Genomic DNA, 22,540 nt, shown 5'->3' on the forward strand with positions numbered 1-22,540 from the left:
AAAATGCTATGTGATTTCTATGGTGAAAAACAAGTGTTTAAGTGGCGAGGAAAACAACGAGTACTCAGTTTTATCTACTGATCGTATTTTTGGCGCTGCAGTCGAAGTGCAATTCGAAAGACTTTCATTTCCAGTCCACGACTTGAAGACCGCACTCCAAGACCATACTCGGAGGATGCTCGCTTCAAGTACGGTCTTGCATCTTTCGGACACGGCCTGAAGAGATGAGCTATCGTGGTTGAAGAAGAAAGCCATCAGAGGAGGGGTCTCAACTCTGGGGGATGTGAGGATTCTCTGGGTAGTCCACAAGCCTTTGGGTCATAAGCGTAGCCAGAAATTTTGGTAGGGGAGGTCGGGCCATGGATATAACTCAAATAGTAGAATTAACAACAATACGTATTATGCTTACGTTTATTATAAAATAGTAGCCATTATCAACTAATTAAACAAAATATTATTATAGCATTGCAGATACTTTTGTACTCAGTCTGCCAAATGAGAGAATATCAAGCACAACAATTTTTTATTACATTTCGCACACTTAGTGTACCGAAATGTATAGTTACTCTATTTCTTTATTAAATGGCCTCCCCGATTCCGTAGTGGTAATCATCGCCTTGTAATCAATGGGTACCGGGTTCGAAACCCGGTGGAGGCACTTGGTGGTTCGAATACCACTTTAAACTGTAGGTCCAGTCCCGATTAGCCTATGTGTGCATAAAGTGGACTTAAAACAATCAATCTTTATTAACGTTTGGTAGGACATTTTAGCCATTGTCTTTTTGTGCAGTTTTACATAAAAGTCTAATTTTTGTAATTTTGAAAACTGTAGTACCATTTGTTCACATTATTTATTCACTATTACTTAAATGGCAGAAGATGACAAATACACTCGTTTCTGCATTTCCCTTTCATTTTTTTTCGATTTAACGCATTTTTTACTTCTTTGTTCTGTTCGAATAAAATAACTAACTGAACTTTTTTATGTTATTAACATGGAAAGCAACAAACTTTTTTTTTGTAACTTGAAATGAAGGATGTCAATTTCCAGTGGGGGTCGACGGACCTGTTCGACCCTCCCCCCCTTCCCGACGTCCATGCTCTGGGGTTGGTGTTGGTGAATTGCAATCAGAGGTGCCTTCCTGATGGCGTAGTGGTAACGTTGTCACCTTGTAATCAAGGGGTCCCGGCTTCTATACCCAGTGGAGGCACATTTCACTTTAAACTTTAGGTCTTGTCCCGATTAGCCTATCTGTGCATAAAGTGGACTTGGAACAACAGTTCAATACCATCATTCCTATGAGAGGTGGAAATTGGTCTCAGGGACTAAGGAGACCATGGGCACTAGTAGACAATTTTTCTGGAGGGTCACAATCAAGTGGTTTTGTTCTGAAGTGCAATGCCCACACACACACACATGTATAAATGTAACCATGTGATGTCATGTTTACTGTTCATTGCAAAATACAAATGTTTAAGAGAACTGGAGAGAGATAGAGAGAATGAGAAACAGGGGAACAATATATGGATAAATTGAGTGTCAAAAAATAACAGAAATAAAGGCAAGTGAGAGATACGAACACAGCTTGAGCAGCAGCGTATTCTGAAAATTTAACCTGGTTTACCACAATAATTCTTATTTATTATAAGACACCAGTGCAGGCATGCAAGTAAAACAAAAACAGAAGTCAAACCAGGCAATATAGGACAATATGCCACTGAACTTGACCAAGAAGAGAACATACTGAGTAGATTTTACTTAAATTATTTTAATTTTCTTTACTTTATTGTGATGAATCTGATGGTTAAAATATATTTATGATTTGTTTTACTTCACGTTTCTGCCATTTTTGTCTAATTGCAAAGATAAGGATGAATGGTGTTAAGATGAAATAGATGAAGGGACAGTCACAAACACATATGGACAGTACACTACACAAGTCCAATAGAGGATTATACTGGCCACGGGTCCAGACGCCAGAGCCTCGTTAGTCTGCAAAATGCAGTCCTGGATGTACTACATGGAACGGAGGTTGATCTTTGGGTGTCTTTGGAAAGGGTCACCCTTACACCCTGGTTAAAATATGTGTTGTTAGATATTTTTATTTTTGATTGATTTAGTTTATTTTACTTCGCGTTTTGTGCCTCGTGGCTAATTTGCGGAGATGGGGATGAGTGATGAAATTATGAAATTGATGAATGGACATTCACAAACATTGAAGCCCGAGTGGGATTTGAACCCAGGACCCTTGGCATCGCAGCGCAATGTGCTAACCACTTTTTTTATATATATATACAAAAGGAATACTCCTAAGCTGTAGTATTCCCCCATTTTTCATTCTGTTCTCAGTTTTTCATTTCTCGGTTTTTCTCAATTTTCATTTTTTTCTCATTTTGACAAACACAAATACCCATGCCTTACCCGGGACTCAAACCCGGAACCCCTGGCATCGTAGCACGCTGTGCTAACCACTCCGCCACAGGGGGTCTACACCACTCTGCCACAGGGTCCGGCTGTTGTTAGATAATAATGGTAACAATTGTAGTAATAATAATCGGTAAAAAGTAATCACTAACATACACTTTCATTTCACTATTAACTACATAATTATTTTTAAAACTGAAGCTTAAGGAATTGTCAAGTTTGAAGTTCAGCTCAACTTCCATGTGTGTCTATGTTATTGTCTATTTTTACTGCAATAATGAAAGCAAAAAATGGTTATGCTTTATTTATGATTCCTTGCACTACTAAATTCTAACTCCATCAAAAAAAAATACCTAAGTTCTAACTTGCATGAGATCAAATCTTATCAAACTTTTGTAATCTACAATTTTTCCTTTATATACGGACCTTCAATATTGAGAAGTTAATGCAGCTAATTTTTTGTCATGGCTTATAATATTGTATTCATTTTATTTAAAAAAAGGAAATTTCCAATTGCAGATGTGATGTAGTGATTTGTCAGGGACTACCATATCCTACAAGGGAAGAACTTCTGGAGAAAGTTGTTGGTGTTGATGGTGTTTTCTTGTGGGGTTACCACAAGATAGATAAGGAATTCTTTGACACAGCAGGTAAGTTTCTACTAATTTAAAATATAACATGCTTATTTGTAATGCCTGGAATAATACTATCGTTTTTATTTACTACATGCTTTTCAAAACATGTCATGGTTTCACAGTAAATAACATATTACCACAGGATATTACACAGTTCTGCATTATTATTTTTTCATTATTGTATGATATACAATTTAGGTACATATAACTACCATAACTACAATTGTTTTTTCTAGAAGTTATAGTAAAAAATTATATTGAAATGAAAACAATAAATTATATTTTTCATATAAATCACAATTTCTCTACATTAATCTTAAATTTCTGATTTGATACATTGTAATATTTTACAACATTAAATCATATTCAATGTGCAATACTAACTACATTTAATTTTCTCTCAATTCAAATCTGTTATTAGTCTTAAAGCCACTAAGTGAAGATAGTTTGTGGCTAGAAGGTGCCCTTTATTGCAGGCAATTGGAGGTAAGCAGTTTGTCCACCCAGAAATGTACAATTCTATGCATCCCAGTGGATACACCCAACACAATTGAAAAATCCTGAAAATATAGTCACCCAACCAACTCTAGAGTCCTGAATATGGCACTAATAAATGAACATATCCCTGCTGAAAATTCTGTCTACTGTTTTCAGTATATCGTGTTTTGAAATATCTACAGTGTTCAGATTTTCAAATAGACATAAAACAAATTGTTAATCTGGAGGAATGAAAAGTTAAATTACAGACATCGTGTTAAACTATAATAATAATAATAATAATAATAATAATAATAATTTATTTCCGTAAACCTGCAATGCATAGGTATGGAAAACGTCAAGGATTACATGTGTATTATTGAGAGTTTTTCTACAAATACTTTAAGATACATGATTGTTAAGAATATGATATATACTTAAAAAGTTATATAAAATTATCATACATACTGAACAGAATTTTATACATGAGGGCATATATGATGTTACAACTAGTACAAAATAAAGTATATATATAATGAGTAAATATGGTGTAATTACATTTGATAAAATTAGAGGTATCATTAGTTAATTTCTAGACCTGGATTTTCTAAAAATTCAGTTAGACTATACAGTGCTTTGTTTAGCAAATAGTCTTTTATACATTTTGTCTGTTTAATTTGGGGTGTGAGTATTTTAATATTGTTTGGGAGATTATAGCCTAGTACCATATTCCAGAATTCAGTGGTGTGTTTTTTGGTAACTGCAGTCTGTTTTGTTTTAGGTGGTAGTCATTTTTGCTTCTAGTGTTATGGTCACGTATTTGGTAATTTTTGGTCACTTGAACAGTATTTAAAACAAATAAGATGACTTTGTATATGTATAGAGAGAAAACAGTCATTATTCGTTGCTGTTTAAAAGTTTCTTTACAGGAAGTTTTATAACCTAATTTAAACATAATTCTCAATGCCCTTTTTTGAAGTCTTAGTATTCTGGAGATTTTAATATGAGAAGCTCTACCCCATGTTACAATACCATATTCAATATGAGGGTAAATAAGTCCATAATAGATAGTTTTATTGATTTCAGTTACGTTATAATGTGCTAGCTGTTTCAAAAGATAAAGATTTGTGGCTAGTTTACTACATATATTGTCAATCTGCTCGTCCCATGTTCACCCGTATTTTGGTTGGAGTTATGAGAGATACATTGTTACCTGTCGGTGCCATTTTTTTTTTTTTACATACCTTATTAAATATACTACTGAAGAGATATTTTCACTTGAAGTCCTTCTACTGCAAATTTACCTTAGCTGTACATTAGACCTACTAAAGGTGCTCTGTAGAAAACAATGGGGTCGCAGTAATTCTGAGAACACATTAGAGTACAATTGATCACATTCAATTTTGTCTACTGTAAATAGTAGAAAATTACAGTAGGGATTTTTTATGGTAATATGTGTGTGTGTGTGTGTGAGTTCGCAAATCCGTTGTTCCGAGGTGCCCCATGAGATTAAACACCAACGTTCCGAGGTAAAAAAATTAACCGAGGTAAAAATGACAGTACCTCGGAAAGCTCTCCCAATCTTTTGGACTCTACGACCTGTAAATAGCCCAGAAAATTGTTTCCAGCGAAAAGTTATTTTTACCTCGGATATGCTACACACAAACCACGATACACAAACTTGAGGGTCGGGACGGGGGGGTATGTGGCGCTAGTGTAGCTTTTTTTGACAATTTCGCGATACACAAATGACGGTTATGGTCGTTAGAATTCGTTGCAGATGGCGGGCTCCCATACACAGCGTCAGATGCACTTACTTTCCGAGGTTCGTGCGCATGCGTGTACGGTCGACAAGGACGGAAGGAGAGGGAAATCAGCTAACGGTCCCCAACCACGTGTCTTAGCTTCTAGTTCCAGGAGCAAGAGGGCAGACGCGTCGACAAACCACGGCAGGCATAGCCAGGGGGTTAAAGAGAAACACAGAGCAATGATAGGTGCTGTCGACTGATACACTGGCGGATTTAGCGGGATATAGGGGCGCACGTAGGGGCACATAACAATGACTGAGTATTATGAAGAATGATAATATCAATAACGAAAAAATACATTTTGTTAGCAACATTAAATTGAAAAATCGTATAAATGAAATATTAGTGATAGTGGTAAACGTTACGTCGTTGCCTTGTAATCAAGAGCTCCCAGATTCGATACCCATCACATACTTGTTCGGATCCCAAATAAAAATGTAGGTTCAGTCCCGATTAACCTATCTTTGTATAAATTAACTTAACAACTCAAAAATCATTCACGGATAGTATGAAGAATGTTAATAGTATGGGGAAAATAAAACTATAATACATATTAAATATTACACATATTCATTCGTTCGAGCTAAATATTCCACATTTTTCAATGATAAGATTGTCTTTCTTCTCTTGGATAGGTACTAACATCCAAACTTGTCTCCCGATGTACTTTTCTTACCCGTGCCGTACGAGAAACTTACTTCCCTGTGCGGGGGGCGGGGTTCATAGGCCCACATATAATAATTTATTGATTTTTTTTACTGTTCTTTCTTCATTTTTTTGGAAATTCAACACCACTTGCCGGACTCTCTGGCCGAGTGGTTAGCACATCGCGCTGCAAAGCCAAGGGTCCCGGGTTCGATTCCCGCTCGGGCTTGGTTGTTTGTGAATGTCCATTAATCAATTTCATCACTCATCCCCATCTTCGCAAATTAACCAAGAGGTACAAAACGCGAAGGAAAATAAAATAAATCAAATCAGAAAAATCTTTGTCGTTATCACAGACCCAAACAGTACAGGTGACGTCACAGAAAGCACAGCGCGTCCCGTATAGCGCAACTGTAGCGTTTAGGCTTTATTCACATCTGCGCTCAAGCAACACTCGGGTCATTCATTCTTCCCTAAAGCTCCGCTCACAGTCAGAGGGTATCCACACTAGCGGTCACGCTTCGCTCCGTCAAGATACGATCAACGCGTGTCTGGTGTTGGTTTCCTCCAGACAGAGTACACGGATTTTTCTGTATGAAAAGCCTGTCTATTGTGCTAACTACAATGATTAAGATATTTTCAACAACGGACTTGGCTGTTGCAGCACTGGCGTTAATTAGAAGAAATTGACAAAGAAGAAAAGTAATTGTGAAAGCGGGGATTCATTGACTTGGTTGATTTACTTCGTTTTTATGCCAGTTTTGACTAATCTGGAGGATGAGAATGAATGGTAATACGATTAAATTGATGAAAGAACATCACAATGAACATCCATGCCCAGGCCGGGATTCGAACCTGGTGGCGTAGCACGCTCTGACAGGAGGTCGGTTATCATAAATATAATGTTATACTTTTGGTTAGAAATCGGCAAACGTTTATTTGCAAGTACAATGTGCAAAACTGTAAATGTCAGCAATGGTAACACTACTTTGTCGATCTAGGTTCGACATAAAAAAATTTCGGGCTCATTTTTTCACATCGACATTGTTGACCATCTCTTTTATTAGAAAGTTTCCCACACAAAACATGACAAATATACAGCAGGCTGTAAGCCTAGCTTCAAGGACCCGATTGTTACGCGCATCGTGTGGAACGTGGCTTTTGTATCGTTTTCCTTAAACGAAGAACAAGTTCGTTGTTAATCTTGATTCGGGGCCACTTATCAAAAATGATTTTTCCCTTGGCAGAGGTTCGACCAACCACCACCTCCCTTCCCTCTGTACACACAAAAATGACAACTTGGTTGTACGGGAAAATATGACCGCCAATAAGTTAGCTTCTTGACTTAAGGATTTTAATTGATGCAACGAGATGAAAAAATGTAGTTACAACTAGTGTTTGCGGATCGTACTTGTGGTTAGTTCCCTATTTAACTTTCTTTCATTTGCTAATTGTAATTTGGTTGTTTCGGTCAGTTTTTTTTTTCTTAAATTTATTTTAGTCAGGTTCTTGAAATCACATATTTGGACCAATGTTTTAAAAACAGAACTGAGAGGAAAATATTGTGGGATTTTATTGCTCAATGGCCCCATCAATCAATTTCATAATTACTTGCCTTTTTTTTCAGTTGTTACAATAGGTCGTTGCCTTCTGACGGCTCATCTTCTCGCACAAAACTTGGTCACGTATTCTTTGCAACGGGGCTGAACCTATCAGACGTTCACATCAATGACCGAGCTTCGCAAAGTCAAGCTCCTCCTCCTCACGCTCCGGTCAAATATTATTTCCACCCGATCGTGACCGGACCTCGAGCTGAGCGCGATTGAACGAACCTTGACCGGACCATGGGGGGAGGGTGATCCGAGCTTTACTGGAGAGATGTGAATGGTCAACATGTTCTGCGCCGATCAGTGTTCTGTTTTTTAGCCCATTCGTCAAACAACCGATTGGAAATTTTCGGCTGAAAATTAACGCCTTAGCCTCCAATACTATCATAATAATATAAATTATAATCTTATAACATGAAACAAACTCTTCAACAAAGTTTTAATTGTAGTTATAACAACCGACCTATTAAATTCTATTCTTCAGCCAATATGAATGTTAAACGGATATTCTTACAGATCACTTTTAACGCCAGTTAAACTATGTTTATATTTTCAATCAATGGTTGTCGTAATTTCCTGAGCGGAACGGTATGAAAAGATTAATTCCATCCACTTCTAAAGCATACTCTCTGTCTAAAGGTTGTAGTCTGTGAGCGAGTACGCTGATTGGTTGACTGCAGGAGCTCGCCACCGTATGCTCCGGGTTCGAGTCCCGTCAGCCTAGACGTTTTTTTTTGTTTTTTTGTCTCTTCATCCATACAACATAATCAGCATTCATCGTCGCGATAAGCCAAAAGTGGCAAAAAAGTGACGTAAAATAATTATAATATACAAATGACTTTTAAAGAACACTGGCCTGGCAGACGACAACGTTTGGTGCTGTCCATAAACTGCATGAACCTCGCCGTCCATCACCCCCCCCCCTTCCCTTCCCCCTTTGAACTGGGGTTCATTTCGTAGGGCTTATAACTGCACAAATAAGTTTCAGCGGTGGCCAATGACATAGCAGCAACTCCCACAACTTTCTTTCAAATAAAGTATATACATTTCCTAAAATAACACGTCCGACAGGTTTAAAAGTTTAATGATGTGTAAAGGGTGTGTCGAATTTTGTTGTTCTCTTTGTTCTCCCTCCACCTACGGTATGAATGCACAAATATTACTCAATATTCACTGGCAACTTCTCTAACTGAATGCAATGTATTCGCTATATGTTACACGTTTAATAATAATATTAATAATAATAATAATAATAATCAATACATGTTAACTGAATCAAGTGTTTTTGATATTACGTGCTTTCGATCCCCTAGAATCTTAGAAAGCGATGTTTGTGTCTGAGAAGAGACCTTTGCCCCACCCTGGAAGTTGACGCTACTAAACTATTTGGCGCAACTTGCCTAGGAAAGCCAAGTCTTCTCAAGCAGTTTTTCATTGAATGACACGATGTCAGTGTATCGAGTCCCATTAAATTTCAAAGAAATGCAGAACGAAACGATCGCGTACCAAAATTAATAAATAAGCACAAGAAGAATAATCACGAAAAGTTTAAACACGAACGCTTTAAGCGCAAATGGAAAGAATTAAGCGCAAACGAAGTAAAGGTGCAGCTTTTCCCGTGCGTTGCGCCATGACTGAAGGCATATATGTCATGGTAGTGTGGCCGGGTTCGATACCCGGTGGAGGTACATAGTGGTTCGTATCCCACTTTAAACTGTAGGCCCAGTCCCAAATAGCCTGTCCCAAATAGCCTTACTGCGCATAAGGTGGTCTTAAAACACTAACTCAATCAATCAATCAATCATGTAAGTGTGGAGTTATATGGCTTATGATAATCTAACCTGATTTCTATGTTGTCTCTGCCAGAAAAATGTACGCAATTTTAGGAATACAGGTGACTTTGGACACACTGTCGTGCACGAAGACTCCATTCCGAGACCGAAAGTGAAAGAAAACAATAATAATAATAACGATAAATTGAATTCTTCCCGTTTCTCCAAGATCCAACCTATTTTATTGAATAGTTCTGAACTTTGCGTACGTGTTATAAGCGTCCATATTTATAGTATTAATTTAAATTATGAAACTAATTAGTATATTTACACCTGCTATTTATATATCAAGTTAGCACTTTGCTGAAAGAGTTAAAAGGTGCTTGTACTTAAAATGTGATACGGAGACAAAGAACAGGCGATTCATTTACAAGGCCATTTAGGGGCCTGCAGAATGTTTTAGTTGTTCGGTTCTTCACACGTGGCAGGCCGAGTGGGATGAGATAAGGGGAAACAAGCTGCGAGCTATCAAGCCCATCGCTGCTTCCTCGTTTCGTCCCTAGCGGCGAGAAGAAGTAATATTAAAGCGGATCCGAATCGGACACAGTCGTCTAACACATCGACGTTTGCTGTAAGAACTGGGCTCTCTTTTGTGCCGTACTTGCAACGTTGTTTTAAACGTGCGACACATTCTTCTCGAATGTGCCGATTTTAGTCACATCAGACAGGGATTTAACCTCCCTAAGGATTTGTCATCCTCTTTGGGTGACAATGTCAATGTTTTAGACAATTTTTTTTAAAAAAAAAATTGAGAAGAGCAGGTCTGTTCCACTGCTTCTGTGGTAGTTTTTAAATATCCTTACCTTTCTCATGTGTTGTGTTTGTTTAATGCAGGTTCATTTACAACCTGTATTTTTAACCTTTCTTGAAGGGCTTTTTACACTACTTTTTTTATCTTTTTTTTTAAATTGAAGTAAGGGTTTTAGATAAGGGAATCTTCCCCGCATTCATTGAAGGGTGCAAAATGGCCTGATGTGCCGACGCACCCAAAAATTTTGATTGAAGCAATCAATACAAGGTGTTAACATGTGCTGTTCCTGAACAGCGATATGTCTTTATATCTAATCATCACGATCTCTCGCACAAACGCTGCGTCATAAAGGAAACAATAAAGAAAGAATCCGGCGCACTACTGTCCGATTAAAAATTATGACTACTTAAGTTTTCACTACAATTAGAAATTTACCATTAGACCTACAGAAATACGAGTTACATCAAATTTAACTTAATGAATTCTGGGGTAAGCTACAGTAACTAACGGTTTTTTTTTCGAGTATGTATTAGATTTCTTATCGTCGTGAGAACAAAAAAAAAGTGCAGCTTTTTGTGTTTTCAAAACAACCGCTCTCTTTGAGATTAACTAAATAAAAACTTATGGTCGAATTGTGATGGTCCACATTAACGCTCGAATAAGCTAAATTTTGGTGTAAATCGTTTTTATGTAGGTACACTACAACAGCCCATTGAGATACCGGGCCTACCTACCGACTACCGTCCTCACTCACACCTGCCAAGGAGGGAGTTCATTCAACCAATTTCCTCACGATGTTGAGTGGCCACCGGTCCCATACACTGGCCGAAATCTCAGAGGAAAGTTGCCACGCTTCCCCAGGAGACTCGAACCTTAGTGCATCCCGTAGCCGGACCCCAAAGCATCAATCACACCTTAGACCGCACTGCGACGGTGCAGGACTATGTAGGTCTACTGGTTAATTTTTAATGGGAATCCAAACATTATTATCCACAAAGTTTAATCCGACTTGAGACAATCATTTGCTTTCAGGCCACATGCCCAGAAATATTACCAACACAGAGAAAACAGCAATGGCATAATTTCCCTCCTTTCCATACTTTGAAGCGGCAACGCTGTAGCCATGAACGTCGTCTACCCCCTCCCCTCCCTTGAGCTCCCCTCGCCCACAATCAAGAAGCACAGCATCGTAGTAAAATAGGAGAAATCCAATTCTGTACATGGGCTAATCTTGAGGTTATGAAACAATTACTAAAATTCTGGTTTTAAAGTCTTGTTAACTACTTTTTCACAGTTTTCCGTAAAGTATAGCTAAATGTAAAGAATAAACGCGATAACATGGAATCATGGACATCGTGTTTGTTCCTTCATCATTCTATCACTCCATCATTCCACCTCATTGTTTCGATTAACCCGCGAAATACACCAGCGACATAAAATAACCAAAATATAAATATTTATGTATGAAACATTTTAATTAAATAGGTCGTGAACCAAATTGTCAACCAAAGACTGAGCCCAAGAGCATAGATGTCTGCGCAAATCTCAGACATCTGTGCAAACAATTTGTGCGTGTGGACGCTCCCCTCAGTCTTTTGTGCACCTGTCGCTCAGTTCTCATTCTACCCTAGTGTCGAAACACTATTAGCGGAGGTCGAGAATTTGTTTTCTTTTTTTCCCTGACAAATTAGACCTTTACGACGAAGACCAATCTTCGTCAGTGTTCACGCGAGTATTTAGCTGAGTTCATTGAACTCTACAAGAGCTTTCCGTGTTTGTGGCAGGTAAAATCAAAGGACTACAGTGACCGTGACAAGAATCAGGCCTATGACGGCTTATTACAAGAATACAAGTAGATTGACGCTGCAACAAACAGAGACACAGAAGTAAGAAAAATCAATTCTATGAGGAGAGTTTATCGTAAAGAATTGGTCAAGGTGAACAAATCAATTTGTTCTGGTGCTGGAGATAACGTTGTTTATAAGCCAATGTTATGGTATTTTCATTTATTTGGATTTTTGACCAATCAGGAAACTTCGAGGGAGTCTACGAATTCCATGGATGACGAGTCTGCTATATTGATTAGGTGTTTTAAGTCCACGTTGTGCACAGTAAGGCTAATCGGGATTGGACATACAGTTTAAAGTGGGATCAGAAACACTATGTGCCTCCACCGGGTATCGAACCCGGGACCCCTTGATTACAAGCCAAGGACGCTACCACTGCGCCATCGGGGAGGCCTTGAATTGATTCAAACGATGAGGTACACTCAAGTCTTTCATTTCGTAGTGGTAAATCTGTCGCCATATAATCCAGGGGACTTGAGTTCAGTCTCCGTAGGAGTACATTAAACTGTGGTTGGAATTCCAATTATAGGTCCAGAGTGGATTAGCCTATCTTCGTGTCCGAGGCGGAGTGGGTATCACACTGTACTTCGACGCCAAAGGTCCCGGGTTCGAGTCCCGAACTGATCATATGTGTTTGTGAGTGTCCATTCATCAATTTCATCATGTCATCTCTCATCCCCATCTTCGCAGTTAGCCAAAAGTAGCGTAAAAGGGTAGTAAAATAAACCAAACCACAAATGATAACATGATGGTACTTTTTCAACCTCACAGGAAGTGTACTTTAATATTACCTTACCCTATCTCTATGGCAATACTCTCAGCAAAATATACCAGAAAGACAGAAGTCTCAGGTTCGAACCATGGTCATGTGCGTATGTATAACTTTGTTCGTCCAATCATCATTAAATCTTTCATCATCCATTCTCATCATCGCAATTAATCCAAGAGGTAAAAGAGTGCCATAAAATAATGAAAATATAAGTATCGTGTACATTGTTGTTGATTTCTTACTTATAATAGAAGCATTTTTAAGCAAACTGAATTATAAATAACTTTCTCATTAGAGAACCGTCAAAAAAGGCTATTATGTTAACTTTTGATTTTTGAACATTGGAAAGTATTCCAACTAAGAGGGGCCTCCCCCGTGCCGCAATGGTGAAATTGTTTTTCTCATACAAGTGCTTTGTTTCGTGATATGTGGGGTTACTAATTCCAGTAAATGATTGTATGTTTCAATATCCATTCGTAAGTAATTTCGCCAGTCATCAGGCTCACCACGTGAGAAAAAAATGCAAATTGCGAAAATGGACCACAGTAGCACTTCCTACATGATGGACTGCACGGAACTGAGTAGGTAAAAGACGTAGCGTGTGAACTGCAACATCTTTAAAGGTACAGTTTTGAACTGCGCAAGCAAGACGTACTATAAGACGTAGCGTGTGGACCGGCCTTAAGCGGCTGCAGGGGAGGTAATCTTGAGTTATCTAGGGGAGGCAGAAAATGACTCGTCTGACCACTCCCTTCCCCAAGCACAAAGGGTTCCTATATAAAATGTAAAGAGGTAAAGTGTTCCCCTGTGCTTAGCACCATGCCGGGGGTAATGCCCCACACTTTCTTGATCCGGTCTCGTGATTGGGGTTGTGATCAGCATCACGCCCCTGACCGCATTTACCCCACCAGGGTTTCCCCCAGGTACCCATGTTATTCGACGCTGGGTGGGCGCCAGGGCCGCTTCCAACGTTAGAAAAGTACCCGTATTTGAACCGGCCGGGGATCGAACCCGGGACCTTTAGCATGGTAATCAGACGCGTTACCGACTGAGCTACCGCAGCCACTCCTATATAAAATGAGTAGGCATAATTAATAATAGTCGTTAAGTTAATACTGGCTATGATTTGATTAGGATGATTACACATATCTTTCAGATATCTGTATTTAAACTGACTCGCAAAATCGGTTTAGCATGATTATTCTTTGGCATCTGTTGAACAACGAAAACTGGGAACATTCAAAATTGTTCGACCATTTCTTACATTAATAAAACGCAAATGCGCGTAGGCGTGGAACTAAACGTACTTCCAGTCACACGTGCATGTGCTTTAACTTTGTTTCTGGCGTGGTATAATACAAGGAAACCCAATAAAATACATCTACTTTCTGCGTTTTCCGTACCTTGTGGGGGGTGATGCATCTACTCTCCCCTCCTCCGCAGCTAACGGCGCCAGCAATCTTCCAACCTCTGCATTGAGCACTTGTAGCCAACAAGAAGGAAAGACGAGGTGGCAACAACCGAAGAGGGAATGATATTTGAAAGTGAAAACAAGCACGAATGCAGAAGCAGTGCCCTCGAAAAAATATATATACTTAATGAAATCCACTTCAGAGCAAGAGCTAGGGTTGGATGATATCCGAAATTTGATATTGCGATATATCGTCAAGAAAATTTCGTCACAGACGACGCAATACGATATTTTCTCCCTATCGTGATATCGGCGATATATATCGCCAAATTTCGTGACGATATATCGTGTAGTTGATATCGCCTGGACGATATAGTTTCAATATCGCGATATAACGTCCAGACGGTATATCGCCCAACACTAGTAAGAGTTAATAACCAAGTAAAATTGGAAGTTTAATTCGAAAATAGTCGAAAGAAGGCAAGAAGAGGAAATTAAAAATTACAAACAGATTTCATAAGGGATTCTGTGGTTCGAATGTAAGCCAATATAGGGTGGTGGGCACTGGATAAAATGCTAACAGCCCGACTATTTCTTAAAAGTTCTTGAAAGAAATAGGCCGGAGGAAACAGGCTGTCCCTTTGCCTGGTTGCAGGTGTGAAAGAACCAACGCTGAAGAAAGAAAACATGCAGTTTCTGGTTCCGCCCTTGTTTGAAATCTTCATTGCCGAAGTTGAAACTAAAATATTATCGAAAGGAAAGTACTGACACTTTCATGTTTTGAAACATAAAAATAAACAATGCATATTTTGCACTTTTTTTAGCGTACTGAACCGTGCTCTTGGTTATTTGTTTGTTTGACTTTTCCAACTAATTCTCTGCTCCAACATACCACACACGTACCTGGGGCCTATCCGATGGCGTAGTGGCAACGTCGTCGCTTTATACATAGTGTCGTCGGCACATAGTACAGTGGTTCGGATCCCACTTTAAACTGTAGGCCCAGTTCCGATTATCCTATCTGTGCATAAAGTGGATTTAAAACAACCACACATACACATTTTTGTGTGAAGTTAGATAGAAGTGATAGAAAAAGTATACAAATATTTTTTAATGTTTTGTTATTTATTATATTATGAAAATTCAATTACTGTTGTCCCCTCCAGAAATTCCCATTAAGCATCGTGTCCCAACCGTCTCCGCTTCCTCTGAACACCCCTGGCTCCAGTTTGTTTAACGACAGAGTTGACTGAAAACCTAGTCAGGTCAACTTAAGTAGCTGAAAGAGTTTTTGTTTTATTCGTACGTTTCTAATTTTACGCCTCCTTTCTGATACTTTTGATTGATTGCGAAGATGAGAACAAATGATGAAGACACGAAATCGCAAAAAATATTTAAAACTTTGCTTTAAGTCTACTCCTTGCAAAGATAGGTTAACCGAGACTGTACCTACAGTTTAAATTGGAATCCGAACCAATGCACAATGTGCTTCCACAGGGGACAGAATCTGGAAACCATTGATTACAAGCCAACAGTGTTACGCACTGCACGATACACTACACAAAAATAAAACACTCATTCCGAAACAAGGAGTTTAGGCTTTATGTGAATAATATGGACTTATAAAAAATATAAAAAGAAATAAACTCAAAGGACTCAACTTTGAACCGTTGCTGGCGATATCGTGAGTGAGCGTCTACATTCTGTCATTTGTCATCTGAAACCTTTGGTCGGCTTCCGTTGAAGAGTAAACGGCGTAACACGCTACGAAGGTCCAGGTTCGTACCTGGGCAGTCGTGGATGTATCATTTTGTGTGTCCCATCGCAATTTCATCGGTTCATCATTTATCCTCATCGTCGCGATTAACCCGATAGGTAGAAAATCGGTGTAAAAAAGGCAAAACAGAAATACACTTGAAACCTTAGTATATTGTTCACACTGGGGATGAATGATGGAACTGCGCACACAAACACTCGTGTAATAGCCGACCAGGATTTGAAAGCTAGGCTCCTTTTCGAAGACCACAGCAAAACATCCTCTTGCTGTATACAGTCAACGGCAAACATTATAGCAGGCAAAATGCTCATCGTTTTTTCATTATTTTCTTATTCAGTCCAACCCTTGAAGATCACATTGAGGGACACAGATAATTGATTGATTGATTGGGTTTATTTTACTTCGCGTTTTGTGCCTCTTGGCTAATTTGCGAAGATGAGGTTGAGGGATGAAATTATGAAATTGATGAATGGATGGACATTTACAAACAACCAAGCCCGAGCGGATTCTAACCCGGGACCCCTAGCGTCGCAGCGCGATGTGCTAACCGCTCGGCCACGGGGTCCGGCGCAGATAATTAATTAACATAATGATCAGTGTAGTAGCGTTATAGTACGCCCATACGCCCTTCGTGCCGTGATTTAAAATTTCAAAAATGCCTGAATTATGAAAATACAATATAAAGTAAAACTTGACTAATTTCATATGTTTGACCGTCATAGCATTATAATAACTATTTTTCGCGATCCGCTTGCAGCGCTCCACTAACAACAGTCGTTCTTGCATTTTTTCAATGCCTTTCCTGGCCGGACGCCTGTCAGGTTTGGCGTAAATGACTATATTCCCAGCTGCCTATCTGGAGGTTGAATCTCTACAGCATGCGGGCAATGCTCTCTTGGACGCTAGCTTACGGAGCAGAGATTGGTTCTAGGGCCCATGTGGCGTTTCCTTTCTTCTGTCGCAGATGACAGAAGCAGAATTCCTACTCGTTTAATCGGGCTCGTGCTGTTTGATGCAACAATACGCAATATTCACTGACGCAACTTTACCAAACTCAAATATACCATTTCTTAATGACCACTGCATTGCATAATTTATCGCATGAACAGAGATGTGCATTTAAAACTAATAGATCAACAGTTTTTGTCAAATAAGTTGGTGAAGCTCTCGTGATATAAGTTCAGCATGTGACTGCTCTACCACTTAACTCGCAAAAACTATTCTTTTTTATTATTATTATTATTTCGTTAGTATCTAACCGCTTAATATTGTGTCAGTGGGAATGTTTAGTATTCATTTGAAAACTCTTAACATCGAATGGTCTCTGGACAAAATTATTTTAAAATGTTTATCAGCATTCTCAAGATGCAGTAAACAGTAGTCTGAATTACTAATCGGCACTGTTACGTTAGTAGAGTGTACGATAGTTGGATCATCCGCCACACCTCCGTGTCAGAGTGTTTTGCATAGCGCGCCAAGACGACAGAGGACCCTGGTTCAAATCCCGGCGTGAGCACGGGTGTTCTTTGTGAGTGTCACTTCATCAATATCATCACTCATATTCATATTCGCGATTAACTAAAAGTGGTAGAAAAGCGAAGTAAAATAAACCAAATCAATCAGTAGTTGGATCACCCACAACAATAACATCTACTGTTGTTCAGAGGCGCTTGTGATTCAGGTAGGTTTCTTAATGACTTGCGTCATGCCGAAAGGTATAAGAAAGGTGTAAAACACCAGAGTTCAAAACATTTTTGGCGTAGTGAGGCATCTAATTTTCTAACTAAAACATGCATGGATGATGTTTTATTGAAAACCCAGCTGACTTCATGCAAATAAAATACCTGTAGCTACTAATTCCATAAGTAAATTATTAAGGGCCGACCCTTCCTTTGGACTTGGCTTTCCAACCCGAAATGCCCATGCTACGCCAATGATAATGATAAGCAATTTGTCTATTATTACATATGCCTTCGATTGCACGCACAACACAGGATTTCTGTATTTAACCTAAGTTACACAAGAAGAGCGAGAAAAGTGCTTCTACAGATAACATCTAATAACAACACGTACTGGTTTTCTCCCTTCGCTTGTCTGGGAGGGGATTAGTGGGCATCCTTGCCACTACCTCAGAAACACATGTAGGTAGGTCGTGTGGGAAGGGAGAGAAGCAAGAAAGCTCACTTCCGTGTTCTCTCAGCACTACTTCACGACACGTACAGCAATTTTTTTTATTTTCAATTTAAACTGTGTCAACCAACTTTATGTTTTAATGTTGAAAAAATTACGTTATTTAAAAGCAGCGAAGTTAAGCATAAAAGATGAGTGTCTGGCAACCTTAGATACCGATAGCAGAGAAACAAGATCGACTGTTCAACAACTACCCTATCCTGTCTCCTCGTTTGTGAAGTCATCGAAAAAAAAGTTTAAAAGAAGTTGGTTTCTTTAAATATTATTCTGTCTACGAACTAAAGACAATAGTAATTGAATAGAATGGCCATATTTTTTTTTTTGTTTTTGTTTTTGTTTTTGTCTGATTCCCATCTTTCTTTGGGGCCGAGATCGTACCGGGGGTGCTGGTCTGTAGACCCCCCAAATCTGTGGCAAAAATCAAATACGTATGTACGAGTGACTTACTAAGTACGAAATTACCTCGCATATAATTTTGTTGTGAATTTTTCACATTCTGCATTGTTATATGGACAATTTTCGTCTGCGATAAACAAATGCTTAGCTTTCTTTAAGCTGTCATTGAATAGAAGTCAACTAAGGAAAAAACAGAAATCCTCAGCATTTATCACCAATATGTGACACGGGCGACACCAGACAAAATTAGATAAATTTCGTAATAGAATGACCTCGTACTCTAAATCAAATGAATGCAATTTTTAAGTTATAATTAGATCTCGGATTTCAGGTGTTTAACCTATTTTTTCTTTACAGGTATGTAAGAAATAATAAGTTATGTCAACGTTTGATTAAAAAGCGCAACAACTGATGAAGTTTTATAGTTACGAAAATAATATTTCGCTTGTTAGAACCTATTTTAAGTTTTTGTGCCTAAATCAAGCCTTTTTTTAGGTTCTTATATATTTTGAAGGATTTTACAGAATTTTTATGTCACACAGAAGCATTTGCTTTGTTTCGTCACGAAAAAATTCAATGACGAACGTGTTTGAAATGTACTCTCTGTCGATTTCCCTTCCTCCAAGTCCATGGTGATTTTTCAAAGCTCGTAACAAAGCAAAATGTCTGGTTCCACTGTTACCTGTACAATCCAAAGTGGTCTGATCTGTGTCGCCTTGCTCACTTTCGAGTCACTTCGGTGCTTTGTGGCATTCACCAACATTTCAGCATTGAAGTTTGCACCATTGACTATGTTTTTGTTGAAAGATTATTTTCAGCATATAAGATGATCCTCACAAACAAAATTGCGGAGTTTGACTGTGAATAACATGTAAAAAGGCTGTTGCCTAACTATACGGTAAAGAGTGGATTTTAATAGCCAATATCCAATGGTAAGTTCTGCCATTGCCGTAGGGTTAGGCAACACACATAATGTTATGCAAGATAGTGCGTATTTCAGGATATAGATGACTATACCTAATCAGCATTTTCAAGAATTTTGAACAATTTAATTTTTTTTAACATATTTCAGGATTTTTCGTGTGTAACTTAATATTTTTAGGATTTTTAGAACCTATTTTAAGGTTTTTCGAACATATTTTAGGATTTTAGAGCCTATTTTAGGAATCTAAAAGCACACTTTTTAGAACCTAAAAATCCGTCTAATCATAACTCATCCCCATTTTTGCGATTAGCCAAAAGTGGCACAAAAGGTAAGTAAAATAAACCAATTCAATCAATAAATAAATCTTTCAACAGTTATATAATTGTTAAATAATAAAACAATTTCAACAATTTTTAAATTTATTGACTCTTTAAACAGTTAGTAAAGTAATCAGTTTGCTACTTTGTACAGATCTGATATTTATAAAAATAAGTCAAATATTTAATAATGCATTTTTAATTTAATAATTAGTAACTCCATATTTAATTTTATATATATATATATATATATATATATATATATATATATATATATTATATACACACACATATTCGCGCGCACTTGTGTGTAGATTAAGATATTTTTTCCCTCAGCCAATCTTCAGTGATTTCACACTATGTACGCCAAGAGGAGAATCAGTATGATCATGTAACAACCACATTCTGCGTTTCGTTTCAAAGGTAATTGAATGCAACTCTGTCACTTTGTAATCAAGGGGTTCCGAGATCGAACTTCCATCTCTTCTGAGTGCACATTGCTCAGTGGCTCGAATCTCACTTTAAACTGTAGGTCCTTCCCGATTAGCCTATGTAGCAAAAGTGAACTCGAAATAAAGTTAAACCACAGACAAAAGTGGTTTGACCACCTTCTTATAGCTTCCTTGATAACGTCAACGATCAAATCAAATTGAACCCCTTTCCACTCATTGATTTTTTCTTTTGTAATTTGCATATATTGATTTCAATTATATCCAATTTATGCGGGTGGTGGACCATGTTTCTAGCAACGATGACAAATGAACGAAGTACGTAGTGACTCGCAGCTAATGCAAACGCAATTTTACATCTCTAGCTTTTCCGACTGCGGGATGAGACTTCCTGGCGCCACGATTTACTCCGCTGCTGAAACTATAAAACCAGCAAGGGAAGCCACGTAGCGAGTTGCACGGGATTCGCTATAGCTTGTGGCGTTCTGAAATACCACTGTGGAAAATGAAAGAAGCCAACAAAGGGTGTTATTATTATTATTATTTTCTTTTTTACTTTATACAGCAGAACTGTAACATTTATAAAATGATCACAAAACACTTTCATACTAGAACAATTCGTGTTTTAAAATTCTCTTTCAGCCAAGGCTATCGAACTATCACAACCCTTGTCTGTGGAACTACTGTCGGCTTCTCTTCTTTAGCCAACATAATAAAAGACGCAAAAAGCATGTCGTTTGTACAAAAGTATTGCTAATTTCAAGCAAGTATACATGATAAAATACTTTGAAACTTTTTTATTCTAATCAACGTAAAGCAATGTCCGTTTTATGCAGCGACCAATTTATTCGTTCAATAAACCAATGCAAGCCATTTAAATAACTAACCACTACTCGTTCCCTTGGGGCAGGTAGGAGACTCAGAAGGGCGATTGAGTCTTTCGGAACCGATCCACCCACTTACTAAACCGAGACGCAGTTGGATAACATTTTCTTTCGCCCTTATTTTGCCTAGCTCTCCGACTGTGCATTCTGGCGATTGCCAGTGAGTCACTGATAAAGTAAAAACATATAAATAGGAAGGATGATAGCAGTTTCACGTGTGAATACACAACAGTATTGCTTAGGAGTACCTAAATGTAAAATCGTCGGAATTAACAAAACAGGAAGAAAAAGCCACGTACAATACACAGTGCGTTCAATTTAAAATTCAAGCCACTGAAAAAGCATCATGAGAGTAAGTATTAATTTCCCTTTCGCATTTGCCTAACTTTCTTTGGATTTTCCTTTTGCGTTGCTTACTAATTCAGAAAGAGTACTTGAATAATTTCTTCGGAAAGAAGCACCGCACAGACACAAGCCCTACACATGTGTACAAGTAGTAAGACCCCCCCGTCCATTCCACCTAAACCGGAAATGAGATAAGATAAGAGCGGAAATGATAAGATAAGGGGTAGGCGTTTTCTGAGTTAATGAGTGTGAGCCGTCTTGACCGGAAGTGATAAGATAAGAGGTGGGCGTTAACTGTGTTTCTTGGAAGTGTCTCGTCTTTTACTTGACCATGCTTGACCACTTGACCACGCTGACCACTTGACCACGCTTGACCGCTTGACCACGCTTGACCGCTTGACCGCTTGACCACGCTTGACCGCTTGACTACGCTTGACCGCTTGACCACGCTTGACCACACTTGACCGCTTGACCACGTGACCGCTTGACCCCTAGCGTTTCCCGTTTGAGACCGTTGATGAGTCTGAGATTCCTGGAAATGGGTTTAACGGTTTTCTGTCTGAATAGAACATGTCCGAACATGTTTTGGGCGTAGGTTTGTATGAATTTGCAATTTCTGGGTGGTGTAACGGTTCTGTGTGAACATGCCCGAACATGTTTTGGGCGTAGCCTTGTAGTTTGAAGTTTGTTTAACGGAAATGGTGACGTAGGAGGGAAAAGGGTATAAATAGAAAGGATGGAGGATAATAGTATCATGTGAGGATGGATGTAAGCGGTACACGTTTGTCTGATAATGGTGTGAATTTCTACGAGATCAGCTACGAAGAGTTCTGGGAACTTGTTCGGTCTTGCGGCGATCTGGACAGCGATCGAACGGCCCTGGATCGGTTGCTGAGTTATTTCCCGTTTATGTATGTAGCGATACCTGAATCTCCCTGGTGTGGATGTCACGTGGTCAACGGTTCAGGAAAAAGACTTCACCGTCGCTGCGAGACTTTGAAGGAGATAGAAGAGAGGAAAAGAAGAGGTGACGAGAGAACAGGATTTCCG

At 38.6% G+C, this 22,540-nt stretch overlaps 1 protein-coding gene across 1 annotated transcript in view; it reads left to right on the top strand.

Moving 5' to 3' along the window:
- The window catches only part of LOC146003651 (glyoxylate reductase/hydroxypyruvate reductase-like), a 125,615-nt gene that overhangs the window by 8,833 nt on the left and 94,242 nt on the right, over positions 1–22,540 (top strand). Inside the window, exon 3 of the mRNA XM_083142002.1 lies at positions 2,945–3,075. Coding sequence (XP_082998128.1) covers positions 2,945–3,075 — 131 coding nt within the window. The remainder of the gene's footprint in view (positions 1–2,944; positions 3,076–22,540) is intronic.

This window comes from Lepisma saccharinum, chromosome 20, assembly GCF_977018435.1.
Source record: "Lepisma saccharinum chromosome 20, izLepSacc3.1, whole genome shotgun sequence".
Classification (NCBI taxonomy): domain Eukaryota; kingdom Metazoa; phylum Arthropoda; class Insecta; order Zygentoma; family Lepismatidae; genus Lepisma; species Lepisma saccharinum.